At 40.8% G+C, this 26,763-nt stretch overlaps 2 protein-coding genes across 5 annotated transcripts in view; both read left to right on the top strand.

Moving 5' to 3' along the window:
* Window positions 1-1,937, top strand: part of dock8 (dedicator of cytokinesis 8) — a 54,498-nt gene extending 52,561 nt beyond the window's left edge. For all 3 annotated transcript variants that reach the window (XM_053326102.1, XM_053326101.1, XM_053326103.1), the window contains one exon: window positions 87-1,937. In XM_053326102.1, the coding sequence (XP_053182077.1) occupies window positions 87-138 (52 nt within the window). In that variant the 3' untranslated portion in view covers window positions 139-1,937. The remainder of the gene's footprint in view (window positions 1-86) is intronic.
* A 1,374-nt stretch (window positions 1,938-3,311) lies between these two features.
* The window catches only part of aopep (aminopeptidase O (putative)), a 79,307-nt gene continuing 55,855 nt past the window's right edge, over window positions 3,312-26,763 (top strand). Inside the window, exons 1-9 of one of the 2 annotated variants that reach the window (XM_053326106.1) lie at window positions 3,312-3,370; window positions 4,050-4,256; window positions 4,488-4,978; window positions 5,254-5,423; window positions 6,169-6,283; window positions 6,847-6,862; window positions 7,202-7,228; window positions 7,330-7,533; window positions 9,445-9,569. In XM_053326106.1, the coding sequence (XP_053182081.1) occupies window positions 4,095-4,256; window positions 4,488-4,978; window positions 5,254-5,423; window positions 6,169-6,283; window positions 6,847-6,862; window positions 7,202-7,228; window positions 7,330-7,533; window positions 9,445-9,569 (1,310 nt within the window). In that variant the 5' untranslated portion in view covers window positions 3,312-3,370; window positions 4,050-4,094. Of the gene's footprint in view, window positions 3,371-4,049; window positions 4,257-4,487; window positions 4,979-5,253; window positions 5,424-6,168; window positions 6,284-6,393; window positions 6,482-6,846; window positions 6,863-7,201; window positions 7,229-7,319; window positions 7,534-9,444; window positions 9,570-26,763 lie in introns of those variants that run through there. The other variant, XM_053326105.1, reaches the window with a different exon arrangement.

Genomic DNA, 26,763 nt, shown 5'->3' with positions numbered 1-26,763 from the left:
CCATATGTTCACCTCCTTATCTTTCCCTGTCTTCTGTTTCTGTCTTTTCCCCTCTTCCCCAATCCACTGTCCTCTCCCTCTCACAGAGATTCCTTCAAACGTCTGAGTTTCCGCAGAGCTCTGGAGGAAAACTCCTGAGATGCCACTGCCTGTCTAAGAGACAGCGCTACAGAGAGGAAGGGGATGCTGTCACACAACCAAGGGGAAAAAAAGGAGATGAGATGAAAAGCAGCGAGGAAAAACAAGGAGCAGAACTGGTGGTGATACCCTTGTACTCCTCTGCACAGGAGCAGTACATTGTATCCAGGATCAGTTTCTCAAAAATCCAGCAGTGTTTATAAATATTGTCTCCTGTATTTCCATTTTTTTATGATTTCATGGTTGTTGTTACAGGAAGCAAAAGGAGGGAACAGATTGAGCACATAAAATTGTGGGATGGGAATCTCAAGCAAAGTGTAGCTTATCGAGCGTTTCATTGTAAAGTCTTCAGATGCTTTTGCTCTGTTGATTTTCTTTTTTAGATAACTGCAAGTCCGAGTAATGCTGCAAACATTTCCTCTGGGTTGGTTAAGAAGCAGACTAAAGTCCCTCTCTGAGGTCCTTGCTGGCCTAGGGCCTGTATGTGTGCCAAGAATGATACTGTCTTGTGTGCATGTAAGTGTAAATGTGTGAATGAATGGGCCTTTATTCAGATAGTGTTTGAAGTAGAATATTTTGGTGCCGTACTGAAATCACTTTGCACTCAGTGATGATAAATGATTTTGTTATGTGCTAAAGGGCCTCTGAAATTCCACCCTGAGTGTCTAAGCATGTCATGCATGACATGCTCTCTTGCTGCCAGAGCCAGCGAGATGATGTGGATGGATTTGTGCACTGGAAAAATTGATTAAATGAATTTCCCGTGTTGAGTCTTAAGGCCACTGTAGTCTTACTATTGTTAGACACACATCACCTGGCCATGTAGCTAATAGAAGAGTTTAACTTATTAAGAGTTATGTGGTGTCATTTCACAAGAGGTAGATAGATAGACTTATCTTTGGTTCCAAAACACATATGCTTATTTCTAAATCCACATTTTGTATATAGTAAAGGTATTGCATCAGATAGTTACAAAGATGTTTACAAAGGTATGAGAAACTATTTTGCCGTTTATTTTATGGAAATTTATTTTTTAGAAAATAGCAATAATGATATGAATTGAAAAAATAATTTAGTAGGCAGGATTCAGTGACTGAGTGTACTGTAACAATCTTAAGTGTATGTTCCAGTTGTTTCAGTACCTGTTTGTAAATAGGCCACTTCCTTCCATACACACAGTGCCAAATTTAATTTCTTCCTTATTTACTTAGGAACTTAGATCCTTAACCAGAGAAGCAATATGTTGGAAAGTCACTCAACACAACTCTGCTTTGCAATGTGAATTATGTTTACTCAATGTGTCCAAATACATTCCAGAGGAGAAATTTACTACTACTGCATTGCAGTGTTAAATAGTAACAACCTGATTTTATTTGACATTCATGAAAAGGCTCATTTCATTGGTGTTATGTTACAGCTCGCACTGTATTACAGTGATGTAAATGTGCTTTGTTTTTTCAAAACGGGGTACACATTTTATCTGCATTATTAATACTCAATTACCCTCCTATTCCTCTGTCTCCAGGCACATTTGTTATTTATGGACTATTTTTAAAATGGCTAAATAAGATTAAAGGTTATACAGATTGGTTATTATTTGTAAGTATTAATTAAAAATGTATAAACAGTTCTGAAACATGCAGTATACTGCTGAAGCCTGGTGTTAAAAGGTATATTTGTGGTATTCAACCATTTTTTTTCTTATTTGTTTCTTTTTCTGTTCATATTTGTTATGTTTTATTAAATGTGGAATTTTAACATGCATACATTGCTGGTGAAGCACCTAAATAAAACTTAATATAATATGCGTTGTTACCTCTGTATTCATTTTTATTGTTAATTTTAAGCTAGCTGTTACTATATGTACAGAAGTTTTTCTGGTAACAGATACAAATCCACCACACCAGACCAGAAAACAAAAAATCAACAACAACAACAAAACTCCAGTATACTTATTTGAATAACAATAATTACACAAATATTTGTGAATTTGTTGACCTTTGAATTTATCCTATATTTTTTATTCTATCTAGAGACATATTGTAAAAAAAGAAGCCAGCTGGCAATCAGTAATTATTATACTATTTGCAGATTCTAACGAGATTTTATTTAATGTATTATTATTATGTCTAACAAACAGCTTTAAATAATAAATAATGATAATGATAATGATAATGAAATAGTCACTACTATACATTATGTTTTACTGTTATTTAAAAAAATTGTTATTACCATGAAAGCCCATCTCTGCCAACGTGATGAGACCTAATGGGTAAACGTTCTCAAAATAATGACTAGTGTCTCGATATAATGACTTATGACTTAATAGTATATCATTATTTTGAGATAATATGTGTCATTATTTTGGGAAACTAATTCATTATTTTGAGAACGTTTCTCATGTTGATCTTTCCTTCCATCACATTGGAAATATCACATTCATAATATGTATATATACATATATACATATATATATATTTTTTTTAATTTATTTTTATTTTTTTTATTTTTTTTGTGATAACACAGTTACTGGCAGATAGTTAACCCCATTTCCCTTTTACAGGACAATACAACTCCTTAATGAATCAACAGATTGACAAATTTACTCAGTCTAAAAGCACTGTGGGAAAGAGAAGAACTACAAATCTGCTGCGTCGCGTCCCAAATGACGACATCACTGCGCGACTTCGGCGAGCCGGATACAGGTTTGTTGTACATTTTCATTCACGACAGGCGAGTAGTTGTGATGCTCAGTGGTATGTGGACAAATGTTTTTCCTGACATGTCGCTTAATACACCGTTAGCTGGAGGGTTGTGGTTTCTCACACTACAGCTGCTGTAGTTTTGACAGCTGACTCTTAAATAACAAAGAGAAACGACGCTGTAAAGTTACCCTACAAACTCAAAACGCTGTCAGTCATTCACATTATACAACTTGAGTGGGCTATGTGTAGGTGTCAAGATGGTCCATCTCTTAAAGTTTGATCTCTATTCTATTTTTTCACCATTGTATCGATATAAATAATACCATAATACCAAGCTCTTATGTGTTGCCTTCAAGGACCCTGTACTATTTAAGTGCATAGCTTGTATCTATCTCTGCACGCCACAAAGCCCATAGCAACTCAATAGCATGGTGTAGTCACTCTTTTATTATTCCATTCAGGATGAAGAAATGTAGGGACTTTGATCACCAAGCTGACATGTCCCTGTTTTGTATCATGTGAATTAGGTTAGTGATTGTTTTGAACCCACCTCTGACAGTAATGGGAGAAATGTTGTTGTTTTTTTAAATCTGGTTGCTGTTGATATTATCCTCCTTTGTGTGTTCATAACTTTATGAATATACTCCTCTACTGAAAGCTCTGAGGATATCCTGCTGTAAATGCTAATGCATGTCCATCTTGCCAAACCTGCTGCATGCCCCAAGCAGGATAAATAGAAACTATTGTGACTGAAAAAACTCCCATATACACCAGGAGAGTTTTAATGTTAGTTACTGCAGACAGTTAGACATTCCTAATGCTGGGATAAGGTGTTTTGCTATAATACTTCATTAACCTAGATTAAAAACAGGATTGCGAGTGAGGTTTTCCTGCTAGGAAACATTTGTCGAAGTGTGAGCAGATGGAGTCTGACATTTAAACTTGAGTTTGAGTTGAGTATACAGACCCTGACAGAGTTGGCGTCATCACAGTAGACTGGCAGAACACTTAATTCACAGTCTGAAGTCAGTACTTCAGCCCACAGGAAGCTTTACGGTATGCATTAATAGTTCTGGCTGAAACTTACATGAACACACACTCAGGCAATTACCCTAAGATAAATAAAAAGTTTGTACCTTGTCTTTATAAAATACAGTCAAAAAAGTTGAATAAATAACCTCCTGTTTTTGGTCTCTTGCCCACTAGGTTCAGTCCTCCTTTGCTAAACTTGCTAAATGCCATTTGTGGGACATGGAGCAAGACAGGGACCTAAATCCAGATACAGACGACCTTCCACTTTGCGCCAATACCAACCACATACTAGTCAGGCACTATGTACTAGACCTGACTGTTCATTTTGACAGGAAAGTCATCAGTGGTAGTGTCGTTCTGTTCCTGCAGCCTTGCTCTGGAGTGATGACTAGGCCTCAAGATGGGTTTGAATTTGGACTTAGAGAGGGAGAAGGCACTCAGGAGGCTGAAAAGAGTCAGGATGCATCTTTGTGTAGCTTTCAGGAGGTGAATACAATAAAGAATCTTGCAACAGATTTGGATTGGACAAGAGTTGGCACAGCAGCTGTGGATCTGGAGGGGCCCCCAATGAAAAACAGGGAAGGACTTGTGAATGCTACAACAATGATGGAGACCATCTCTGCTGCTCTGCCGGGCATTGGGAAACAGGCGCAAACAGAAGCTGAGAATATTCAGTCCTCACATTGGTGTGGAAACACTAGTGACAGTGATTTCACCTTAGTGCTGGACTGCTGTGACCTGGCTGTGTCAAAGGTCGAAGAAGTGGATGTCACCTCTGTGTCAGCCATGTCTAGCTACCTAGCAGAGATCTCATCTGAGAGGACAGGGGACTCCTCAGTGAGCCCACAAGCAGCCCTTACTCAGAAAGTTATTTCCATGCCCTCTAGCCAATGGAGGCAGCAGCACCAGCTCTTTTCACAGTGTAGCCGTGCCCCTGGTGTCCAGGATGGCAGCTCACTTGATTTTTATACAGACCGCTGGAGTCTGCAGGTGAGGAAAAGAGGAATCTCATCCCCTCAGGAGTTTCCTCGAGTTCTCAGGATCTGCTATGAGACGAGGCCAACCGGAGGCTCTGTGAGATGGACCAAAGACCAGGACAACAGGTTGGTCACAGAACAGTGGTCTCATGATATGATTAGAGTCCCTCTTGAATATTTTAAAACTGACAAGTCACAGCACAGCTCTGATTCCTGCTGCTTGAATTACAGCCACTTGCCATGTTAGAACAGAATAATACAGATTAATTAATTCACAGAAGCACGCCTCAGGCTATTATATTCCATGTGTTGATGCTTTACGTGTATCTGTGTGTATTTGGTAGATCCTTTGAGCATTAAAATGAGGGTTGTTTATAGTTTGCCATTGTTTACCCTTCCAGGGTGTGTGTTTACACTGCCGGCTCTCCCATCAACAACCGAGCCCTCCTTCCCTGCCAGGAGCCGCCTGTTGCCATGTCAACATGGCAAGCAACAGTTCGAGCCCCCAGCGAGTGTGTGGTTTTGATGAGTGGAGAGGAGCAGGCTGTACCAATTGGGGATGGGGACACATGTAAGGCATTATTTCACATGCATTGACTGACAACCGGTGAAAAAAGGCTTATTATTAATTACATATTTGAACTGAAATAAAAGTACATTTTACTGAATTGTATGGGACAAGGTTTCTTAAGTATTTAGAGTTGTTATTGAATGCTTGGTCATATATTTAGCCTTGTTTATTCAAACAGTCACAAGACATAAATGAAAAAACTGAGTGTTGTATTAACATCTTTATTAAACGTTTTAATTGATAAAATTATTTTTCACTATTGAAGTAAATTTTTGGCAGCCTGGTTGAAGGCACCAAATTTCAAGATTTTTTTTCAGTGACTTTGTGCTCATTGATGGCGTTTTCCACAACTGGGAAAACAACTGAGCAAATCAGACCCTGGTAGGCAGAAAATAATTATCTGAAAAGAAGATGAAAATTGCTACCAAGATGCCAACATATGCGGATTAGACTGACATCAACATCAGGTTTACTGCTCCAAATAACAGGTGCCATAGATTCATAGCGTCACCTGAAAAGTACATTGATAATTATTTGTCACTTTGGTTTAATTGGTTGGTTTGGATGAAAAAACAACCCTTCATAAACAAAATCAGCAACTATGAGCAAGATTCTATGCACAATATTAGTGAAGTGAAATAAAATGGAATGCAGTCTAAAGTCTAAACTGATTTCCACTTCCCATCTCCCCTACACTATGAATCTATCATTGACTTGTCTCTTACCCCTCTTCTTCTCCCTATAGGTTTCCTAATCTGGAATTATTACGTCACTATGCCCATGCCTGCATCCACCTTCACCTTGGCAGTGGGCCACTGGCTCCAAGTCTCAGCAGAAATTCCCCCAGCACTGGAAAAAGAGTTGAAGGATAGGATGGATTGTGGCAAGAGGCCCAAACCTGGGGCTGGGGCTGGGGCTGGGGCTGGGGCTGGGGCTGGGGCTGGGGCTGGGGCTGGGGAATGGACTGAGGCTGGGGAACAGACTGAGGCTGGGCTTATGTCCTCTCTTGGAAGTTCTACCACTGAAGTAGTGAAGAGCTCTACGGTCCAGACTGGCAGGTATTTTATTATTTTTCCTGTGTTCTTATAAGACCTCCTCCTCTCCAGACTGTTATTAACCCAAGTCTGGCCCTTCAACATTCCATGGTGAAACTTTCCTTTCACCATACCAAAAATGGTGCAGGTTAAGTTAGGGTGATGGATAAGGTGCAGCACTCAATCAGCTTTTTATGACAAGTACATTAAAGCTTATAACATATTACATTGGGTTCAGTGCCCAGCTGAAATGATCTTTGGAGACCAAAATAGTAAAGCTGAATTTTTATAGAGGCACAGCATATAAATTGCAGGCTGGGGCCGGACAGGGCTGGCGTGCTCTGGGCAGAGCAGGGTTGGGCTGGGGTCTCCTCTCCACTGCCCAGCAGGCTGGCAGGTCTGCCAGTGGTTTCCAGTAATCCTCCTCCTCCTCCCCTCATGGTTTTCCTCCTGCAGCAGTCCAGCCGTAGCCTGCTATAGGCCCCTGGAATATCCCACTACAAGGAAGGCCTTTATTTCCAGTGAATGGCTGGAAGGAAACTTGGATGTCGCACGAAACCCTTGGAACAGTTCTGATACTGAGGATGGAGTCGGTGCTGGATATTGGATTTAGAGTGAATGAGATTGCATGTCGGCACTTCAATATTTTTGGGAACACTGTGGTTTGTCTTTGTGACGTAGAGTATATATTCCATATTTCCATTTCTTTCATTTCCATTTTTAGCGCAGACAGAAAGGACACAGTATGCCATATGTGGTTCACTACCTCTAGTGCAGTATATTCTCTTCATGAAGAAAATTCATTAAATTGTCTTTATTAACCTTTAATTAAACTTTTCTTCCCCAATTTAATCTGTTACAGCGAAGACCAGACCACCCGCTCAGACTCTACACTCTGTTACTCTTCCCTTGAGGATGAGAGGCTCCCTGTAACTGATTATTCAGGCATGGTGGATGACGGCATCTCTTGTTCCCATGGTGACTACCCTTGCCGATTTACTGAGCAGTCGGCGAGGTCCCAGCGGGTGATTCCACATCGTGTATTTGCCCCCGTCTCCCTGCTGCAGAAAGCCCAGGTGGAGTTTTTACAAGGAGCCACTGAGTATTGAGATAATAATATTTTACATGATTAGAAAAGACAGTCAGCATCAGTTAAAGTTTGTGTCACTCTGCCAGTGGCTTTCAACTGACATCTCATGGCAGACTGGTAAATGCATTGAGTGTATTCCCTTGACAGCCACTTCAAATATTCCTCATACTGTAAATGGGAATTTCAGCCTGGAATAGCATTTAGAAGTATTAAGTCAAAGATTCTCAACTGATGAATCTTCTTGGATGCGTGGCGAAATATCTTCAAGAACAGTAAGAGTGATTTCCTTTGACTTAATACTTCAAGACAAAAAGTACAGTTGAAACCAGAAGTTTACATACACTGTATAAAAAGACATATAACCTTTTTTTTCCTCGCTGTCTGACTTTATATCAGATGAAACTTTTCTTGTTTTTAGTCATTTAGGATTACCTAAATTATTTAATTTTGCATAATGCCAGAATAATTTTTTAGACCATTTTTTATTACTTTCTTCAAAGTCAGAAGTTTACATACATTTCATTAGTATTTGATAGCATTGCCTTTAAACTGTATGACTTGGGTCAAACATTTTGGGTATCCTTCCACAAGCTTCTCACAATAGTTTGCTGTAATTGTGGCCCATTCCTCCTGACAAAATTGGTGTAACTGAGTCAGGTTTGCCTTTTCAGCTCTGCTCACAAATTTTTTTATAGGATTGAGATGAGGGCTTTGTGATGGCCACTCCAAAACATTGACTTTGTTGTCCTTAAGCCACTTTGTAGCTAATTTGGCAGTATGCTTAGGGTCATTGTCCATTTGGAAGACAATTTGCGTCCAAGCTTTAACTTCCTGGCTGATGTCCTGAGATGTTGCTTCAATATTTCTACATAATGTTCTTTCCTCATGATGCCATATATTTTGTGAAGGGCACCAATCCCTCCTGCAGCAAAACACCCCCACAACATAATCCTGCCACCCCCGTACTTCACAGTTGGGATGGCTTGCAAGCTTCCCCCTTTTATCTCCAAGTGTAACGATGCTCATTATGGCCAAACAGTTCAATTTTAGTTTCGTCAGACCACAGGACAAAAATTAAGGTCTTTGTCCCTGTTTGCATTTGCAAACTGTAATCTGGGTTTTTATGTTGCTTTTGGAGTAATGGCCTTTCAGCCCATGTCGGTACAGGACTCGTTTCATTGTGGATAGTGACATTCTCTTACCAGTTTCAGCCAGCATCTTCACAAGGTCTTAAGCTTTTGTTCTGGGGTTGATACGCCTATTTCGCACCAAAGCATCATCTTTGGGACACAGAACACGTCTCCTTCCTGAGCGGTATGATGGCTGGACTTGCGTATAATTGTTTGAACAGATGAACGTGGCACCTTCAGGCATCTGGAAATTGTACCCAAGGATGAACCAGACTTGTGCAAGTCCACACTTCTCTTCCTGATTTCTTGGCTGATTTCTTTTGATATTCCCATGTCACACGCACAGAAAGCAGTGTGTTTGAGGTGTGCCTATAATTAACTCAAATTTTGTCAATTTACCTATCAGAAGCTTCCAAAGCCATGCCATCATCGTCTGGGCTTTCCCAAATTGTTTAAAGGCATAGTAATCTTACTGTATGTAAATTTCTGACTTTGAGGAAAGTAATAAAAAAAATGTCTAAATTCTCTCTCATTATTCTGGCATTTAGCAAATATAAACATTTTTTGAAATCATAACTGACCTAAAACAGTGTATGTAAACTTCTGGTTTCAACTGTATGTGGTTGAGTAAATGTATACACTACTATTATGTTTCTCATTTCCATCAAAATACAAATAATCTGATTCACTAAAACAAGTGCAAGTATATGTTTGTCATTTTGTTTTTTTATGTTGTTTAAAAAAAACTTGTGGCTTTCCTTTTGTAGACTGGAGTCCTTCCACTATTGCCACGATGTTTGGCAGCAGCCAACGCTGTTCTGGGAGTCCATCCCTTTCCCCGCCTTGATGTTCTCATTGTCCCAGCAGGGTTCTCCAGTCTAGGCATGGCCAGGTAATGAAACCTATGTCTTTTGAAGAAAGGTGAAGGGTTTATAGTTAGGAGAACAGTTAGGAAACTACACCAAAACAGACAGAGACATCTTTGTTAGTAGTATTTGGCTGATCATCTAGCCTTTATAATCAAATGTGCAAAATTTTGCTGTAAATAATTAAAACTTGTGTATGAATTTTTACTCTTCTTGGCTTTGCATTTAAACTACAGTAACAGTCAAACGTTTGTACACACCTTCCCTTTCCCTTTAATGAGAAAACATGTCCAAACTTTTGACTGGCACACTGGGTGTATGGAGACCATTTTTTAAAAGGGCAATAATATACAAATTGTATATTAACAGAGTAGCAAGCTTTGCCACAACAAGACTGCTGCTCTGCCTGTGGTTTGTTCGGGTTTTTTTCCCCTAGTACAGCATTTTACTGAATTCAAGAGGGGCATCACATTGAAGAAAGAGAAAATCTAAACGCATACAAGTGGCAGACAGAGGAGCTTCACACTCTTCACCTGGCCTCTACTTAAACCCTCTTGCACAATCTATCACAGTCTTGTTTCATTGTCTCATCATTAACCTTATCCATTAGTCTTTCTTTTTCTATAGTTCCTCCTTTTCTTCATCCTGTTTCGAAAACTCACAACCTTTCCAAACAGCTCTTTCCTCTAAACTCTTACCCAAAATTTTATTCCAACCATTTTCAGTGCTGTAGTGAATTCCCACCACATCTTTTAACCTGTTCACAGTTTTTTTTCCTTCACTTTTACAATTTAGCCATGGAGTTCACACTTTGATCCAAAGTTTGCACTGCACTTTATACTTTATCCTTTTTTCATAGATTTTTCCAACACCTTCAAAGACCCCAAAAACCTAAGCCAAAACCCTGACCCTCCTGATCAGAGAGATGGCTTACCTCTACTCTGGATACAGCTCGATTGACTCAGCAAAGCAGTCAATAGTCTGCTGTGTTATATCTTTTTTCTCTCTTACCGGCAGTAGTTTCAGGTGGTCTTCAGACTCTCTGCTCTACACTAGACCTGTGTGTATTCATGTATGTATGTTCATGTGCAGTTTTAGTAGCGGTGTGGGGGTAGATGTGTGGGTGCAAAGCCGCAGGATGACAGATTCACTGTCTTATGCACTATAGATAATTCTCCTCTTTGTTCCCCCTTCATCCCTTACTGTGTCCTATTCTCTAACTCCTTACACCTTTTCCATATGAACTCCCTTTTTATTACTTTACTTTCCTCTGTTTTCTGTCGTCCTTCTATTCTAAAAACTGGCAAAGTACTGCGTCTGTGACGACTTCTTCACTGTCACTCTTCATTCTCTCATTTCATCTCCTGACTTTCTTTGCCCCCATGATATTCCTGCCTCCTGTGTTTGATGTCCTTTTCTGCCCTCTAAACTTCTCTGTACAGTCCATCACTCTTCAGTCTGGCCTCTAGCATTCTACTTCAGTGATAGTTTTGCATTCTCTCTGCAATACAGTACTTTCAGCTGGCATATGGTATGCCTGTAGGTATGACTGAAAGCCAGCCGGTAGCCATATGAATGAAGTTAAAATTGGAAATTGAAGCAAAATAAAGACCATCAATGTCTGGCCTTTTTCAGAATTGTGTTGATAAAGTAAACTGATTAGGGTGGTCAGTGAACGTTGTCCCAGTGTCTGCGGTCTGCAACCACAGTCTCTCTTTCTCTCTGTCTGCCTTCCTTCTCTCCCTCAGTGGCCTCCCTGGAGAAAAGTGCCCCAGACAGGATATGAGCTCATACCTGAATATGTATTTTGGGTGAATTTCTGACGTTATAGCGTGAGTGGTCTCAATCAGAGGCATTTTGAAGGACAGACAGTGACAACAGAGTCACAGTCTGGACCTAATTCTCAATTGTATATAATAATGAAGACAACCGTATCCCTAAACACAACGTGCTCTTTGATCTATGAAAAACCTTTCCCCCCTTCTTGTGAAAATCTTTCTCCCTGCTGTATTTATTTTGAACGGACATGAAGTGCTAACACAGGGGCTGTTCTGCTGTGGCTGTTGCCTGACGGATGTTTTCTTTTCCTTATGAGGATAGCTCCCAGGCACTTATCCTTCTTGCCCTGACTGCCTAAACCCCAGTTAGCTGCAGATGACAGAGAAGAGATTTAGGGCCTTCATTAAGCTTCAGACAGCACCTGCACTGACTCCCTATAAAACTCTGCATGGGTCTCAACCCTGTGTCATCTCACTGAATCCTCCCCTCAATGCGGGTGGTTCGGTCCCGCATGCCCCCGCACTTAACCACAGGTTTGTGCCATAGGAAGGCAGGGAGGTCAGCCAAAATGGAAGTGCAGATTAAGATGGAGATGAGACGAAGAGGGTAAAGGCGGGGTTCGCAACAGGCCAGCGGACCCCCAGGATGTGGGAGAGGATGTGTGGATTATTCCCAGCAACAAAAGCCATTAGCCCCTGGAAGGACTTCAGAGACTGGCGCTATTTAATCTAGAGATTGGGAGGTATGTGGGCCCCAGTGCTTGGGACCAAGCCAAGCACAGTTTTTGTGCAGTGCCCCAGTGGAAACAGCAGGAGTGGAGGGGCTGTGGGCCAAGGAGCTGTGGCAAGGAGGCATGAAGCTGTTGTAGTGTGATACAGAGAAGGGAGGGCTGAGGCAAAGCAGGGGGAGGATTCACAGTGGCGTGAAGTTTTTATACTAAGATACGGAGAGGGAGGGCAGGAAACCGAAGATTAAGAAGTCAAGTAAGGGCAGGTCTGCATTCAAGGGCTGTGCCACGTACTCTGTGCACCCACAAGGCTTTCTGAATCACATAGACACACAAAGGGAACTAGGCTTGCGCAAAAGTAGTTCAGTAGTTCATAGGATTTTTGCATAACCACTTTCAGTTTATTTTATGTAGCTTTGAGAGTATCAATCAGTTATATTTCAACATAATCCTTATGTTCTGGTTTACGAGTTCTTTAGTAGTTCAGATAATCAACAGATGCATCTTAGCTCACAACAGACATAATAACAATATGTCAAACAATGTTTTCTTAATCTGTCTGTCTCTTAGTACGCTCATATATCATCTACCCTTCTCTGTCGGTTCCTATGACAAACCATCCTGAGATTGTGGAATGTAGCAGCAGCAGTGGCAGTTTTACCTCTACTCATGCTATTAGTAAAACATTTAAGACATTGTGGGGCCTACAAGGGAGAGGAAAAAAAATACAGTATGTTTAAACATTGATAGAGTGGAAGTGATGAGGAATGAAGACGTGTCTGAGATGAGAAGAAGAAAATGACAGAGTGTGAAAGCATTGCTTTCAGGGGGCACAGTTGGGGAATCTTTCAAAGTTAATACAGTTTTTAATTTGTATAAAAAAGCTCATTGTCCTGAGTGATTGAAGGACTGAACCTCTAAATATAATGAATCTGCTCAGAGTTGTCAAGGTCAGATGTCCTGCTGTCCTAAATATTAGTAATTAGTAATGTGTGTGTGTGTGCGTGCACGCATTTATGCCTTTTTTTGTGTGCCTTAGCTCATACTATTTTTTTCTTTTTTCATGTGGATATGTAATCACCTCATTGCATCTTAACTACGTCATTTGGTTCCGACTGGGAGTGACAGGAAGGGCACGGCATTTCCTCCCACTCTTTGAAGCTGAAGCCTGTGTGTCCCAAAGCGCTGGCTGGACTTGTATTACTAATCAGAGATCACTCTGTTTTCAATGTGCCCAAATGAAGAGATGTTTAACGTCCCTGAGAGAACGGTGGTTTCCCCACATTTTGTTGAGAAATGACACAAGTGTTGAAACAGGCCTTTTAGTTGTGTGGGTGATGTGGGTTTTGTTTTGCTTCACTGTAGACAAGCAGATTCCTGTGCTTGTGTTTGTATGAATGCATGTATTGTTCACATAATGGTGTAAGGATGTGTATTTAGTGCGATGCGATGATGTCAGAGGAATTCCAGACAGATCATTTGTCATTGCCTGTTACGTGTTTTTTTGAGAAATTATCGTTTAAAAGTTTGCATGTTTTTGGCATATCCTTAAGTTGCAATTTAGTAAGATTGATGTGCTTTTTTTTTTGTTATTGCGATTGGGATTTTTTTGTTAACAGGCGAAGGGAGGGTTGCTCCACACCACTTGATGGCGGGCTCTGATAAAACCACAAACATATCTGTCTCTCAGCATGTCTCATTGCACGTTTATTACCAGCTTCCGTGATTGTCACTGTTTTTCTTACCAGAATCACACACACATTTGCAAACTCTTGCAAACGTCTTTATTACCAAAATAATTTTTAATATTCAAACTATGCAAACAATTAGCACTGATATTACATTCCTAATCCTCTTGCTTTGATCAATTCCTTTTAAGCAACACTCAACTCAGAGGTGGAAACTACCTAAAGTAAAATGGGAAAAAAATAAAGGATCATGTAGTTAAACTGCTTGTTCAACTTGCAGTACAGTCAAACGAGGCAGCAATATAGCTGTCACAGGCACTTGGTAAAAATTATAACTAGTGTGTAGCTCTTGACCTTTCTAAGTGGCACTGGAGGATTTTCAGCTTGACTTCAGTTGACTGCATTGTTTGTTTATGGGCTAGCAGGAAGTTACATTGACCATTGCGCCCTTTTGGGAGGAAGCAGTGAGCTGTAGTGCCGGAGGACTCAGTACCCTGCAGGATAATCCCCTGCTGCCTTGGAGCTTTTTAGAGTGCCACCTGAGCTCTTAACCTAACCCTAACCATCTTTTATAGGACCAGACCCATGGTTTTACATGTTTTAACCCATTAACTGGAAATCACATATAATTATCATCCATTCATTTCAGTATGGTATGAAAATCAACTTACAAACATTTGGTTAACTTTTGTTGTTAATTAATTTTATTTAAAGTTAAATTAATTTCTCTTTAAATCAAAGTTATTTTCTTCCTGCTTTGTAATACAATTGCAAAGGGTTTATTTATTTCAGGCAAACAGCAACCTTTTTAATGCAAAAAATTGTCAGTCTTCTCAGCTTGATTTTCTGTCAGCAAAACTCATGAATGCAGTGGCAACTGACTCACTTCTTAACAACCTTGAATGCACTGCTGCGGAAGGCTCTTTAAAGTGGTGAATGCTCACAGGTGCATTACCATGTACCGATATAATTTTACATCGTAATTTTCACTGTGATGGATAACATGTGAGGCCTGTACTTCAGCGCCATGCCCCCAAGCTCTGGAATTCTCTCCATCAATCCCTCTGAGACTGTCGTTCCTTTTCCATATTCAAGTCTCAGTTAAAACTTTTCTTTTCAATGAACATTATAACAGGCCCCACATTTCTGCAAGTTGATTTTTATGATGCATTAAAATGACTGAAAACTGATCTAACCTAAAAACTTGCATACTGTTGAAAGTGGTCAACAATAAGTGGGCCGAATTATGCAAAACCAACAGCATTTAAAAGGTAAAACTGATCATTAAGGAAAGATCATTACCTTTAGGGAAATGCTTTGGTGTTTGTTACCATCTTAAATGGTAATGAGATGAAATGTAATAGCATACCACAAAATACAAATTAACTAGATTAGATAATAATCTTAACCTGCCCTAGTTTCCAACATCAGTTTCACTCTTGGCCATGACTCCCCATCACTTAGCACCCTTACTGAATTGCACCTCCTGCTTCCTTGCTGACCTGTGCCATACCCTTTTTTCTCTGTTCCTCCCTTCATTTATTTCATAGTCCTCCCACTGCTTGTCCTCCTCTCTTCCTTCTGATGTCTCAGTGGATTTCTTGCCTTTCTGCTCTCCACTCCAGTTTGATCCATGATGTAACCCTAGAAGTGTGCGACACAGACCTGCTCTTTCAGAAGTCAGTTGGGGGGTTCAGGATGGGTAGGGTGGGATGTGGGGGGTCGGATTTTTTGGCACAGGAGACAGCTGTTAATCAAATAGTCAAGGGTGAGGTGTTCCTTTCTTCCCACCTTGAGTGGATCGCCCCCTCTTCTGTAGCCACACAAAGGAGCCCAGCAGGTTGAAAAGGCAGCTCTGCATGCCTGCACCTGGACAGAGGGTGAGGGAGTGTCCTATGCACACTTTTAAAGTGATTGCAAGTAGTCAAGAAGTTTAGGTGAGCTTTATTTCTTTTCTCCAGTTTCCCTAACCCTGCTGAACACAGCTCCAAACCCCACAAGTGCTGGCCAATGCTATCCATCTGGCCTTGCTTTCTTGTCTCTTTTTCTTGCTCAGAGCTTCCCTTGCGCTCTTAATGAAGATAGCAGGGTCCAGTTTAGCAAGTGTTTTGTTAGTGCAGGAACATTCCTTTCTAGTTATCTGGGGCCTCTCAACTTCCCTTCTCTATCTGCAGTATAGGTTTACCTATTCTGTCTTCTCACAACTGAAGTAGCCACCTTTTAACTCTTACACTGCTTGACAGGAGAGGGTTATGCACTTTGTTGCAAACATTTTAGTATTTCCCCACAGGAAGAATCGCAAACAATTTATGCATGATGGTTTTTTAATTCAAAATTTATGACCAATTTCAAGGGTGTATATGCTCCATCCATCCATCCATCTTCTTCTGCTTATCCGGGGTCGGGTCACGGGGGCAGCAGCTTAAGTAGGGAAGCCCAGACTTCCCTCTCCCCAGCCACTTCGTCCAGCTCTTCCCGGGGCCAGCCAAGAGAGACATCGTCTCTCCAGCGTGTCCTGGGTCACCCTCGGGGTCTCCTACCGGTGGGACATGCCCTGAACACCTCACCAGGGAGGCGTCCGGGAGGCATCCTAACTAGATACCCGAGCCACCTCATCTGGCTCCTCTCAACGCGGAGGAGCAGCAGGTCTACTCTGAGCTCCTCCCGGATGACCGAGCTTCTCACCCTATCTCTAAGGGAGAGCCCAGCCACCCTACGGTGGAAGTTCATTTCGGCCGTTTGTACCCGGGATCTTGTTCTTTTGGTCACTACCCAAAGCTAACATACCATACTGGCTTCTTCGGCTTAACCGGGGTCGGGTCGCGGAGGCAGCAGCCTAAGCAGGGAAGCCCAGACTTTCCTCTCCCCATCCACTTCGTCCAGCTCTTCCCGGTGGATCCTGAGGCGTTCTCAGGCCAGCCGAGAGACATAGTCTCTCCAGCGTGTTCTGGGTCTTCCCCGAGGTCTCCTACCGGTGGGACGTGCCGTGAACACCTCACCAGGGAGCTGTCTGGGAGGCATCCTAACTAGATGCCCGAGCCACCTCATCTTGCTCCTCTCAACGTGGAGGAGCAGTGGGTCTACTCCAAGCTCCCCCCGGATGACTGAGCTTCTCACCCTATCTCTAAGGGAGAGCCCAGGCACCCTACGGAGGAAGCTCATTTCGGGCCACTTGTACCCGCGATCTTGTTCTTTCTGTCATTACCCAAAGCTCATAACCATAAGTGAGGGAAGGAACGAAGATCGACTGGTAAATCGAGAGCTTCACCACGACGAATCTGTGCAGAGTCCGCATTACTGCAGACGCTGCACCGATCCGCCTGTCGATCTCACGCTCCATCCTTCCCTCACTCGTACCCAGAGGTACTTGAACTCCTCCACTTGGGGCAGGATCTCATCCCCGACCCGGAAAGTGCACCCCCCCCTTTTCCAGTTGAGGATCATGGACTCGGATTTGGAGGTGCTGATTCTCATCCCGGCCGCTTCACACTTGGCGGCCAACCGATCCAGTGAGAGTTGGAGGTCATGGTCTGAAGAAGCCAACAGGACCACATCATCCGCAAAAAGCAGTGACCCAATCCTGAAGTCACCAAACCGGACCCCCTTAATGCCCTGGCTTCGCCTAGAAATCCTGTCTACAAAGATTATGAACAGAATCGGTGACAAAGGGCAGCCCTGGCAGAGTCCAACCCCCACTGGAAACGAGTCCAACTTACTACCGGCAATGCGGACCAAGCTCTGACACCGGCCCGTATCAGGGGGTCCGCTACCTCGTACTCCTGAAGAACCCCCACAGGATTCCCCGAGGGACACGGTCGAATGCCTTCTCAAAGTGAGGAACTCCGGGCGGATCTCATCCACCCCTGGGGCCCTGCCACTGAGGAGCTTTTTGACCACCTCGGTGACCTCAGCCCCAGAGATAGGGGAGCCCACACCTGGGTCCCCAGGCCCTGCTTTTTGGGAGGCCACAAGTCCAACGACTACGACTACACGGCTTGTGAGCTACACTTTGTCTGGTCCCTCCCCCAGGACCTGTTTGCCATGGGTGACCCTACCAGGGGCGTAAAGCCCCTGACAACTGAGCTCCTAGGGTCATTGGGACACGCAAACCCCTCCACCACGATAATTTAGTAGCTCAGGGAGGGGTGTATATGCTCCATTACTCAAATTATAACCATCATCGTATATGCTGTTTTTTTCCAGTTGACATATATGCCTCCATTATGATCAGTGATTGGTAAATGATGGTGTGTTGCTTTGAACTGCCCTCCGATGTGAACCTGCTGGCAACAGCTGGCATATAGTCCTACGTTTAACAGTAAAACAGACACAATGTGCCATAACTCTGTATCAAAGGCTGTGGCAAGACAGGCCTGTCACTGCACATCCATTCTACTAACTAATGGATAAGTCCATAGGCCCCATTCCCTGGAGTGATGGATGGGTCCCACTGTATGGCGTGTATGGGGACGTTGCTGCTCTTGGTTTGCATCCTGGGGCATGTGTGTGACGGTGGAAGCTAGAGGCTGAGGGTAATTTAATTTGTCTGTGCAAAGCCAGACGGCTTAATGTCCGTGGGACCTCTGCACTGAACCGGCCAAAATGAGACATTTGAAACAAAGTGCTGCGAAATGCTCTGTGGTAATGCTTCCCATGTCTGGGTTTGCTTTTAGCCTTGGGGAGCCGTGCTCCAGGTGGTCTACCATTTCCTTTCACACTATAGCCTTTTTTTTTTTTAATTGCAATGTTACTTCATTTGAGCCATGTAGGGATATTGACCCCATTCTATCTGCTGAGTACCTCCTTCATAAGCGTGCTTAAAGGAGAAATCTGGTGATACTGTAATATATTTTTCTTATTGTCAGGAAAATACCAAAACCAACAATTAATTGATCCTGCTAACAAAGTGTTGCCTGTGTAGTCAGAACCAGATTTAGCTTATAGCTCTGTGGCGTAGACCTTCATTGTTGATAAAAAAAAAACTATTAAAAATACATCATTGAGCTACACCATTGCTGTGGGTGAAATGTTCCTTCATTACTCTTAACATGAGCACCATAGTTTATTTTGTGTTAATAGTACTGTACACCGTCATGCAACTGTAAATATTCTCTAGTGCACCAAATCCATAGTTGCACTGTTTATCCCTGTCATTTAAAAAAAAAACTAGCGTCCTGCTGGTTTTAGAAGTATTTATATATTCATGTACCGCTATTAAAGACGATGCTTGGTGCCACACAAAGGGTAGAAATGTTTAATTTTAAGGCGTTTAAGCATATTCTTCCTCAAGTGTCAACACCTGTTGATTAAGACCCAGTCAGTGCTGCCTCTTGTTAAGGTATTTCTTCAGTATGAATAATACAATGTTGTACATTGTCAATTGTCAAAATGATAATTACTGTATATTTTGCCCAGTGATTAGCTATTGTAGTATTGTGTAAATGTGTTTTTGCAAAAGTATTTACATAAACACCTTCAACACAAAGTATATCAATCAGCTGCAGGGTTTGTCTGACAGGCATACAGCTTAGCCAGGTAGCAGCCTGAACCCTGTAGAGGAGAAAAAGCTCTGGTCACTGGCTAATTTCACGCCCCGCAGTACTGAGCAGTCTCACTTTCCATCTCCACACCGTCTCATTCTAACAAAGAAAAAGGAGTATTTATTATTCCATAGGCATGAAATTAGAATCCTGTGAAATAGATTTGTCCTGTCTTTTTTACTGAGGCAGTAGTTGTATTGAATGAGGGAAAGTTTGAGTCTGTGAAATGTGATATAGGATTTTGATGGTGACATTTTATGTCTTTGGGTAGGTACAGTGTATTTGTAGATGTCCTCCTTTCTTATTGCCACTTATTGCTTGTCTTTTTGGAAATAGCATTGTATTTCTCGCTGTGTGGTGTCCAATATATTGACAACATACCAGCCAATTAATCCCTTAAGGAGAGCTTACTGTTGTAGATAAAGACTGTTTTAAATCTCTGCCCCAGCATCACTGCTCTAGCGTCCTGCATACACACAGACACCCTCACTCAAGAACATTCCTCTGGCATGACATCAGTTTGGACTCTGTACTAAACAAGGAACAAACCGCTCTGTGGATTGGTTTACTGTTAAGAGAGGATGGATCAGACATCTGCTATCACTTCCCAGCTGATACAGATTCAAAGAAGCTTTGCTGAAAGTATGTAGGGGTGTGTGTGTGTGGATGTGTATGTGTATGGAAACAAAATAGGGTCATAGCTGTGTATCACCATCTGAATGTGTGAAAACATTTTTTTTAATACATTGAAATGTGTGAATATGTAAAAAAGTGTTTTGATGAAATTAATTCAAATGTTTGAAATAATATCTGAATAACTCTGTTAGCAGATCTGTAGCTGTGCATGACATTTTGTTAACAAAACAACAAAAGATTTAGCACAAATCATTTCCAGTGTGTAAATGCATACAGACTTGCACAAAGGTTTGCAGTTACACATCAAAGGTTTGAAGTAACAAAAAAGGTTTACAGTTTATTTTATTTTATTTATATTTATTCAGGCAGCCTCACAAAGATTATGATCTCTTTGGCAAAAGAGACCTGAGAACAAGACACATTAATAAGACAAGAACACTATTAGCTGACGGAAATAACACAATAAACAAAGAATTAATACAATTACAAGAACCATAAAAAAAACATCAGATAATGAAGCTTTACAATCTCCAAGGGGAATGTAACTCAAATTTCAGAACAGTTTGCAGTTCATTTTAAAAGGTGCATAATACCTAAAACTAGTTCTGCCAACATTGCTGTGTACATGATATCTTAAGTTAACTAATTACTGGATCATGTATCGAAGTTAATTGATTTAAATGAGAGAAGAGATATGAGGTAGTTTGGAAGCTTCAACAGGAGAAGATAATAGATTAATAGATTAATACAATGAGATCGCTATTTCTTATTGACTGCAAGGAAGTCCTACTAACCTTGTGATACAGAGAACAATGATCAATATGACATTTTTCATTTATAATAAAGCGTAATGCACTATGATATACAGGGTTTAACTGCTGTGGTGTTGATATGGCAACATGACAATACAGGAAATCTGTTAAACCAAATGTTGAATATGAGTCTTGAATGTTAGTCTGCTGCCAAACCAAATTACTAAGTATTTGTATGACTTGGCAAGAGTAATATGGGTGCCATTTAACATTTTGATAAATAAATGAAATAGAGTGACTGGTGGAGGTGGAGAATACCTTGGTCTTCTCTGCATTTAAAATAAGCCTGTGATTAAGTAGTGATAATTGGAAAGCATCAAAGGCAGACTGAAGATGAGTCATTGCCCTGGGCTGGGATGGAGCATGGCACATTTAAAATGGTATCATCTGCAAATATGTGGACATTTAAGTATTGTTTAGGAATAATTCTGTTATTTATGTAAAATGTAAATGGCAATGGACGAAAGATAGACTCCTATAGCAACCCATTTCTGATTATAAAATGGCTTGACTGATTACCATCAGCAGCAACAGTCTTATTTCTCTCTGTAAGGTAAGAGTGCAATCAATTAAGCATGACTTCATCTCAACTTATAAACTGTAGTTTGTGGAGTAGGATTTTATGATTGACAGTATCAAATGCTTTTGAGAGCTCAATGATATGATGTCTGTACAATTGTCTGTAAGCTCTGCCTCCAAAGACACAGTTCAAATTGTTAGTAAAACCTATACATATCATCTAGGTCACCAAAGCACAGAGAGGCATACATGGCTGTCAAAAACTGACAAAAACTCACAAACTTTCTATGATATTTCCCAGCCATAATTGACAAAATTATTAATCAGTGCAGTCCTGTTCACCTTCAGAAATGAGAGGAAACAATAAACACCATGGCATTCTGGGCTGACATACTGTACATAGAAATATACAAACATAGGGATGCAGCAGGCATAAACCCGTATGAAAATTTAGCTTCTGCTGCAGTTTCTGTCCTGTTCGCCCCACTCAAAAGCTGAGGTAGAGAGACTCTTCAGATGGTGTCATGAAAAACAAATTCAGGGATTGTATGTCCCTTCAGACCCCCAATTCTATTCTATTTATTAGATAATGGTTTGAAGCTGGCTGGAGATGCATGCGATGAGCACAAACTGCCAGATAAGGTGCTGCAGCTCTTTGGCACTTCAGCCTCCTATTCATTTAAATTGTGTCCTGCAGCGGATTCTACCTCTTCCTCTGCATCCGACATTGCTCAATCTGAGGGAAAGCACTGAGGGTATGGATCTTGTCGATGATGAATTCTGTCACAGCACCCTCATGGAGTGATCTGGAATCAGATGAGAATCATAAACAGAAATTCAATGAATTTACTTTGGTGTTGAGAGGTAGACTGTAAGAAAAAGAATATACAACCCAGATAAAATAAAAGTACCGAACACATGTAGGATATCTACATTTATACACCCTTTGTCTCTTAAGGTTGACATAGAGATTAAGTTAGCTCAACAATTAAGGTAACTTTGAGTTTTTATCCTTTTGTATCTTTTCAATTTGCTGTGTACATATTTGTCTGACAAATTACCACATATAAATTATTTACTCCAGTTTGGTAAATTATAATGGTATTTGCACGTTATTTGCACATAGTTCGACTTTAATCTGATAACCAATATACTGTTGTTCTTTTGTAAATATGGACATAGTTCATGTGTATGGCTTTTATTCTGAATGGCAGCATACCACCTTGTCTTTACATACTGTTATTTGTCTGTTAAGCTGGTAAATAGTTCTTGTAAGTTTTTATCCTTTTGTATCTTTTTAATTTGCTATGTACATATTTGTGGCACTCATGTTTGCCAAATAATCTCATATAAATCTGTAGTTCATTAACTCCATTCTGTTAAAGTACTATATTATTAGATTATACTATTTGCAGACAATTTAGCCTCATTTTGTGAAAATTTAAATCTGTTAATCAATATGTACATACTATTCTTTTGAAAATACGCACATAGTTTTTTGTGACTATACACATAATTCATTCATATGTTTCTTTATTTTTTATTTGGCAGCACTCCAACTTGGCTGTTAAGCTGCTGATACACTTGCTTATCATTAATGCAATGCACTCACCAATGGTTGTGATGTCAAACCATTGTTCAAATATTAATTGCACATTTTAAAATCTTCTATGCACTCCCAATTTGAATTTTAATCTATTTGTTCAGATATTTTTTACACATTCAAACATTTGAATTAATTTGATCAAAATGTTTTTTACACATTTGATTGTATTCATACCAAATGTTGTAACACATTTAGATATGGTGATACACACCTGCAATATTTATGACACTATTTCATTTCCATTGATGTGCATATTTGATCTTGTGACATACTGCTGGCGTGTGGGGGTAGTCTGTTATGAATTTCATTTTCACATATTTATTAGTGTGTGAATGTACACAAACATTCTTGACCTCATTAGGTTATGACCCACATGGATCCCATCAGCATAATAGAAACCCGATCTTATTAGAGCCAGCTACCTATGCATGCATTAATAGGATTTGAGGTAAAGCAGCTGGAAACAACAGTGTAACCTTGAAACCTGACATTTATGTCTCATGTGCCAGCAGTACAAGGCCTCATTTCCTTCAGACTCAAGCAGCAGAGTTGCCTTCTTGTTTCTGATGACCTCTGATATCTTTTCTGGTATTTATTTTCAGGCTCTGATGCGATGCAGTGTACAGTATGTGGGTGGGGCAGTTCTCTGGGGGCCCCAGCCTGGCCCCTGTTCATGTGATCAGGCCCTACATGGAGTGGCATTTGGCCTGGCCCTATGGGGCCCCGTCTGGGAGCAGAGAGCTGATCTGCAGCCAGCCTGGAATGCCAGACATTTGAAGTCAGACTTGTTAAAAAAGAACGAAGGGTGGTAGGAGTTTGGTCAAATAGGCCCCTGTGTCTAAAATAGCCCACAGACTCTGTCAGAGAGGGAGGGGAAGGAGACAAAGCTTCTTCCCGTAAGCTGACATTAGGAAAGGCCAACATTTGCTTGAATAGAAAAGAATAGACAAAGCTGTGCTTTGTGTGCATGTTGTTTTTCGTGTGGCTTTTCTCCATCTACTTACCTGTCTGTCATTGTGTCTTGAAAGTGTGTGTTTGCGTTTTGTCTGTATGGGTATGGAGTTTTGTGAACAATGTGTGAAGTTTCAGCAGCTGTATCAGCATCAGTGCCCCAGTGGTTCAGCAGTTCAACAGTTATCACACCAGGGAGTTCACCCTGCACTTGGGGAAAGAGCAAAAAACTCATCACATAGAGTGACAGTTGGAGGATGCTTTCTCTCTATTTCTCTCTCGTTCTTTACCTCTCTCTACCACCCTCTCTTCTTTTCTTACTGTTTTTTTTCTCTCTCTCCATAAATATAGATCAAACAATCTATTTGTTCACCTTCTCTCTTCCTTTTTCTCTGTGCTTTCATGTTTTTTTCCTCATATTTATCTCCACTTATATTTTATCTCTTTCCCTACGTTGTTTCTTGCCTTGTCACTCATTCATTTACACATACAGTATACACACTCAGTTCTCATCATCTTTTTCTTCGTGTTTTTCTCTCATGGGGCTGTTTTAGTCATGTCCCAGCTACGAGCTGAGCTGGGCTGGGGATGTCAATTACAGGACTATGATAGGGCCCCTGTTGCATTATGCATGGAAGTGTCCCGCTGGGGAACAAATGGCCTACAGCCAGGAACGATGGATGGAGGGATGGAGGGATGAATAATGGATGGAGAGATGGAGGAGCGAAACACTATTGTAATCTGTGTCTCACCAAATTGAAGACTTGCCCTGGCTTGCACCTCTGAAGCTCAGTGCCAAGTCACCCAGGGTGACTCAGCGTCATGAGGTTGTCGTGTGAGAAAGCACTGGATAGTTTTAATCAGTATTTAATTTTGTGTTTTAAGACCCATTGGGGGTACAGGCATCTGAAAGGTCACCGGAGGTCTCTTCTCTGTTATTCCCTATGGAGACAGCCTTTCAGTATGATCAGCTTTGTTAATTGTTTTCTGGAAATGAATTCATACAACTGTTGTTAAGCTTTTACATATGAAAATATGGAGTGACAGCATGCAAGGCTCTGCACATGAGTTTGTGCATATATTTTTCATCATATTCATATGTAGTTTTCAGAAATACCACACAAGGTTAAGCAGGAACAAAAAATATAATTAATAGAAGATACCAATATTGGCATCCAATTAAGTCTCAGATATTGTAAATGTATTTCTTTATTGTATTGTTGAGAAGAATGTGACTAAACAGAGATGAGTAGAGTCAGTCTTTATTTAATCATAAGGGAAGTCGACAGCAAGCAGTCAATAATAAAGGAAAATCTGATACATTAAAAACAGACACAAGACAGCGATAACAAATATTCATATGCATTCAAGGTGTCAATAGTGGCATCACCCATCAAAAACATCTAGACATTTGTAATCAACTGAAAATGATTAGCCATGCTAAGAGACCAAATTTGGACCATTTTACAGGCTTTGTTTGTTTCTTCTCCACCAACTCTCTGAGTGTCTTTAATCCCGCATTTATATAGAAGAAAACTTATCTCTGCATATAACTTCTGTCAAGGATTTTTTTTTTGTTCAGAACCTTTGCTTTTGTGAAAGGGTTTGTAGAAGTAAAAAGTAAGCTACTGTATTACGAGTAGAGGGTGGCTTTGGACTTCCAGTTAAGCCTACAACTTTATTATTTATTAAATGATTTGTGTAAATCTGTAAAAGCATCTTGACACCAACACAAAGCTTATTCTGGTATATAAATGGTAGGAATGTTATTTTAAAATTAATTCTGTAAAAAATCCTGTTAAAATGAGCACCTGAAGAATCAAGAACAGCAACACAGGTGGCAATCACAAGATAATCAGGAATGAGAAGTGAAAATTGTGCCATATAACCCATATGGCCCAAATAACACAGGGTATAGTTTGAAGTTGTATTTCCCAGTCTCTGATTAATCCACATTATTTCTAAGAACAGTAAAAAGGTAGAATTTGTAAGCAGACTGTGCAATAACATCTGTATTTGCTTTGATAATAATGCTTAATAGCCTTGCTTGAAACTAATTCAGACAATGTAACTTATTGTATTGGTAATCAGGGACAAACATTCAGATCTGTAGTGGAGATGAAAGGTGTACACACACATGTGCAGGTACTTGTGAAACAAGTCTTCCCATGCATGTATCCCTGACAGGTCCCTGATGTCAACTAATGTCAGTCAGTGTATCAGTGAATGTGAAAGATGCTGTTGTTGTTCATCCCCACCATGGTGGGATGACACTATTTGTCACTGTAGTGATGGATTCCGCCTCCCTCGGAGGAGCATGTGCAAGCGCCGTCTCTGAAAGGCTGTCTTTGTGTTTCACACTCACTCACACACAAACACACATACACACACACACACACACACACACACACACACACACACACACACACACACACACACACACACACACACACACACACACACACACAGACAGACATACACATACGCACCCCTGGAACTGACAACAAAGGCATGCTTATCCAATTGTGGGGGAATAAGATTAAGCTACAAAGAAACTCATAAGGCTAATGTTAGCATCCCCTGCTCCAGTGAGAGCCTTTGTTTGTGTAATCAGGAAAAACATGGGATTAGATTTGAGATGCTGTCTCGGAAATGATGCCCATAAGACCCTATTGTATGATGTTGACATGTTCCTAAAGAACAGAAGGCAATGGCCTGACTGGTATCTGATAAACAATCCTCAGGGAAATAAAGAGTAGTTGTGTTCTTCAGATATCCGATTTTGTTTTGCTCCAAAATAGAGTGTCTGGGAGACCTGTGCTAACCTATGTCTTAACTCACTGTTTTCTTTTATAATTGACTTAGCTTGTCACCATAATTGGGTTATGGAAAGGAAAGAAAATAACTACTCTGTCATCTGATGTTTTAAGATGCTAATCTTTCCTCGATGAGAGCAGCTCAT

The sequence above is a fragment of the Scomber japonicus genome, chromosome 9, assembly GCF_027409825.1.
Source record: "Scomber japonicus isolate fScoJap1 chromosome 9, fScoJap1.pri, whole genome shotgun sequence".
In the NCBI taxonomy this organism is placed as follows: domain Eukaryota; kingdom Metazoa; phylum Chordata; class Actinopteri; order Scombriformes; family Scombridae; genus Scomber; species Scomber japonicus.
This window is presented reverse-complemented; position numbering and strand designations above follow the sequence as displayed.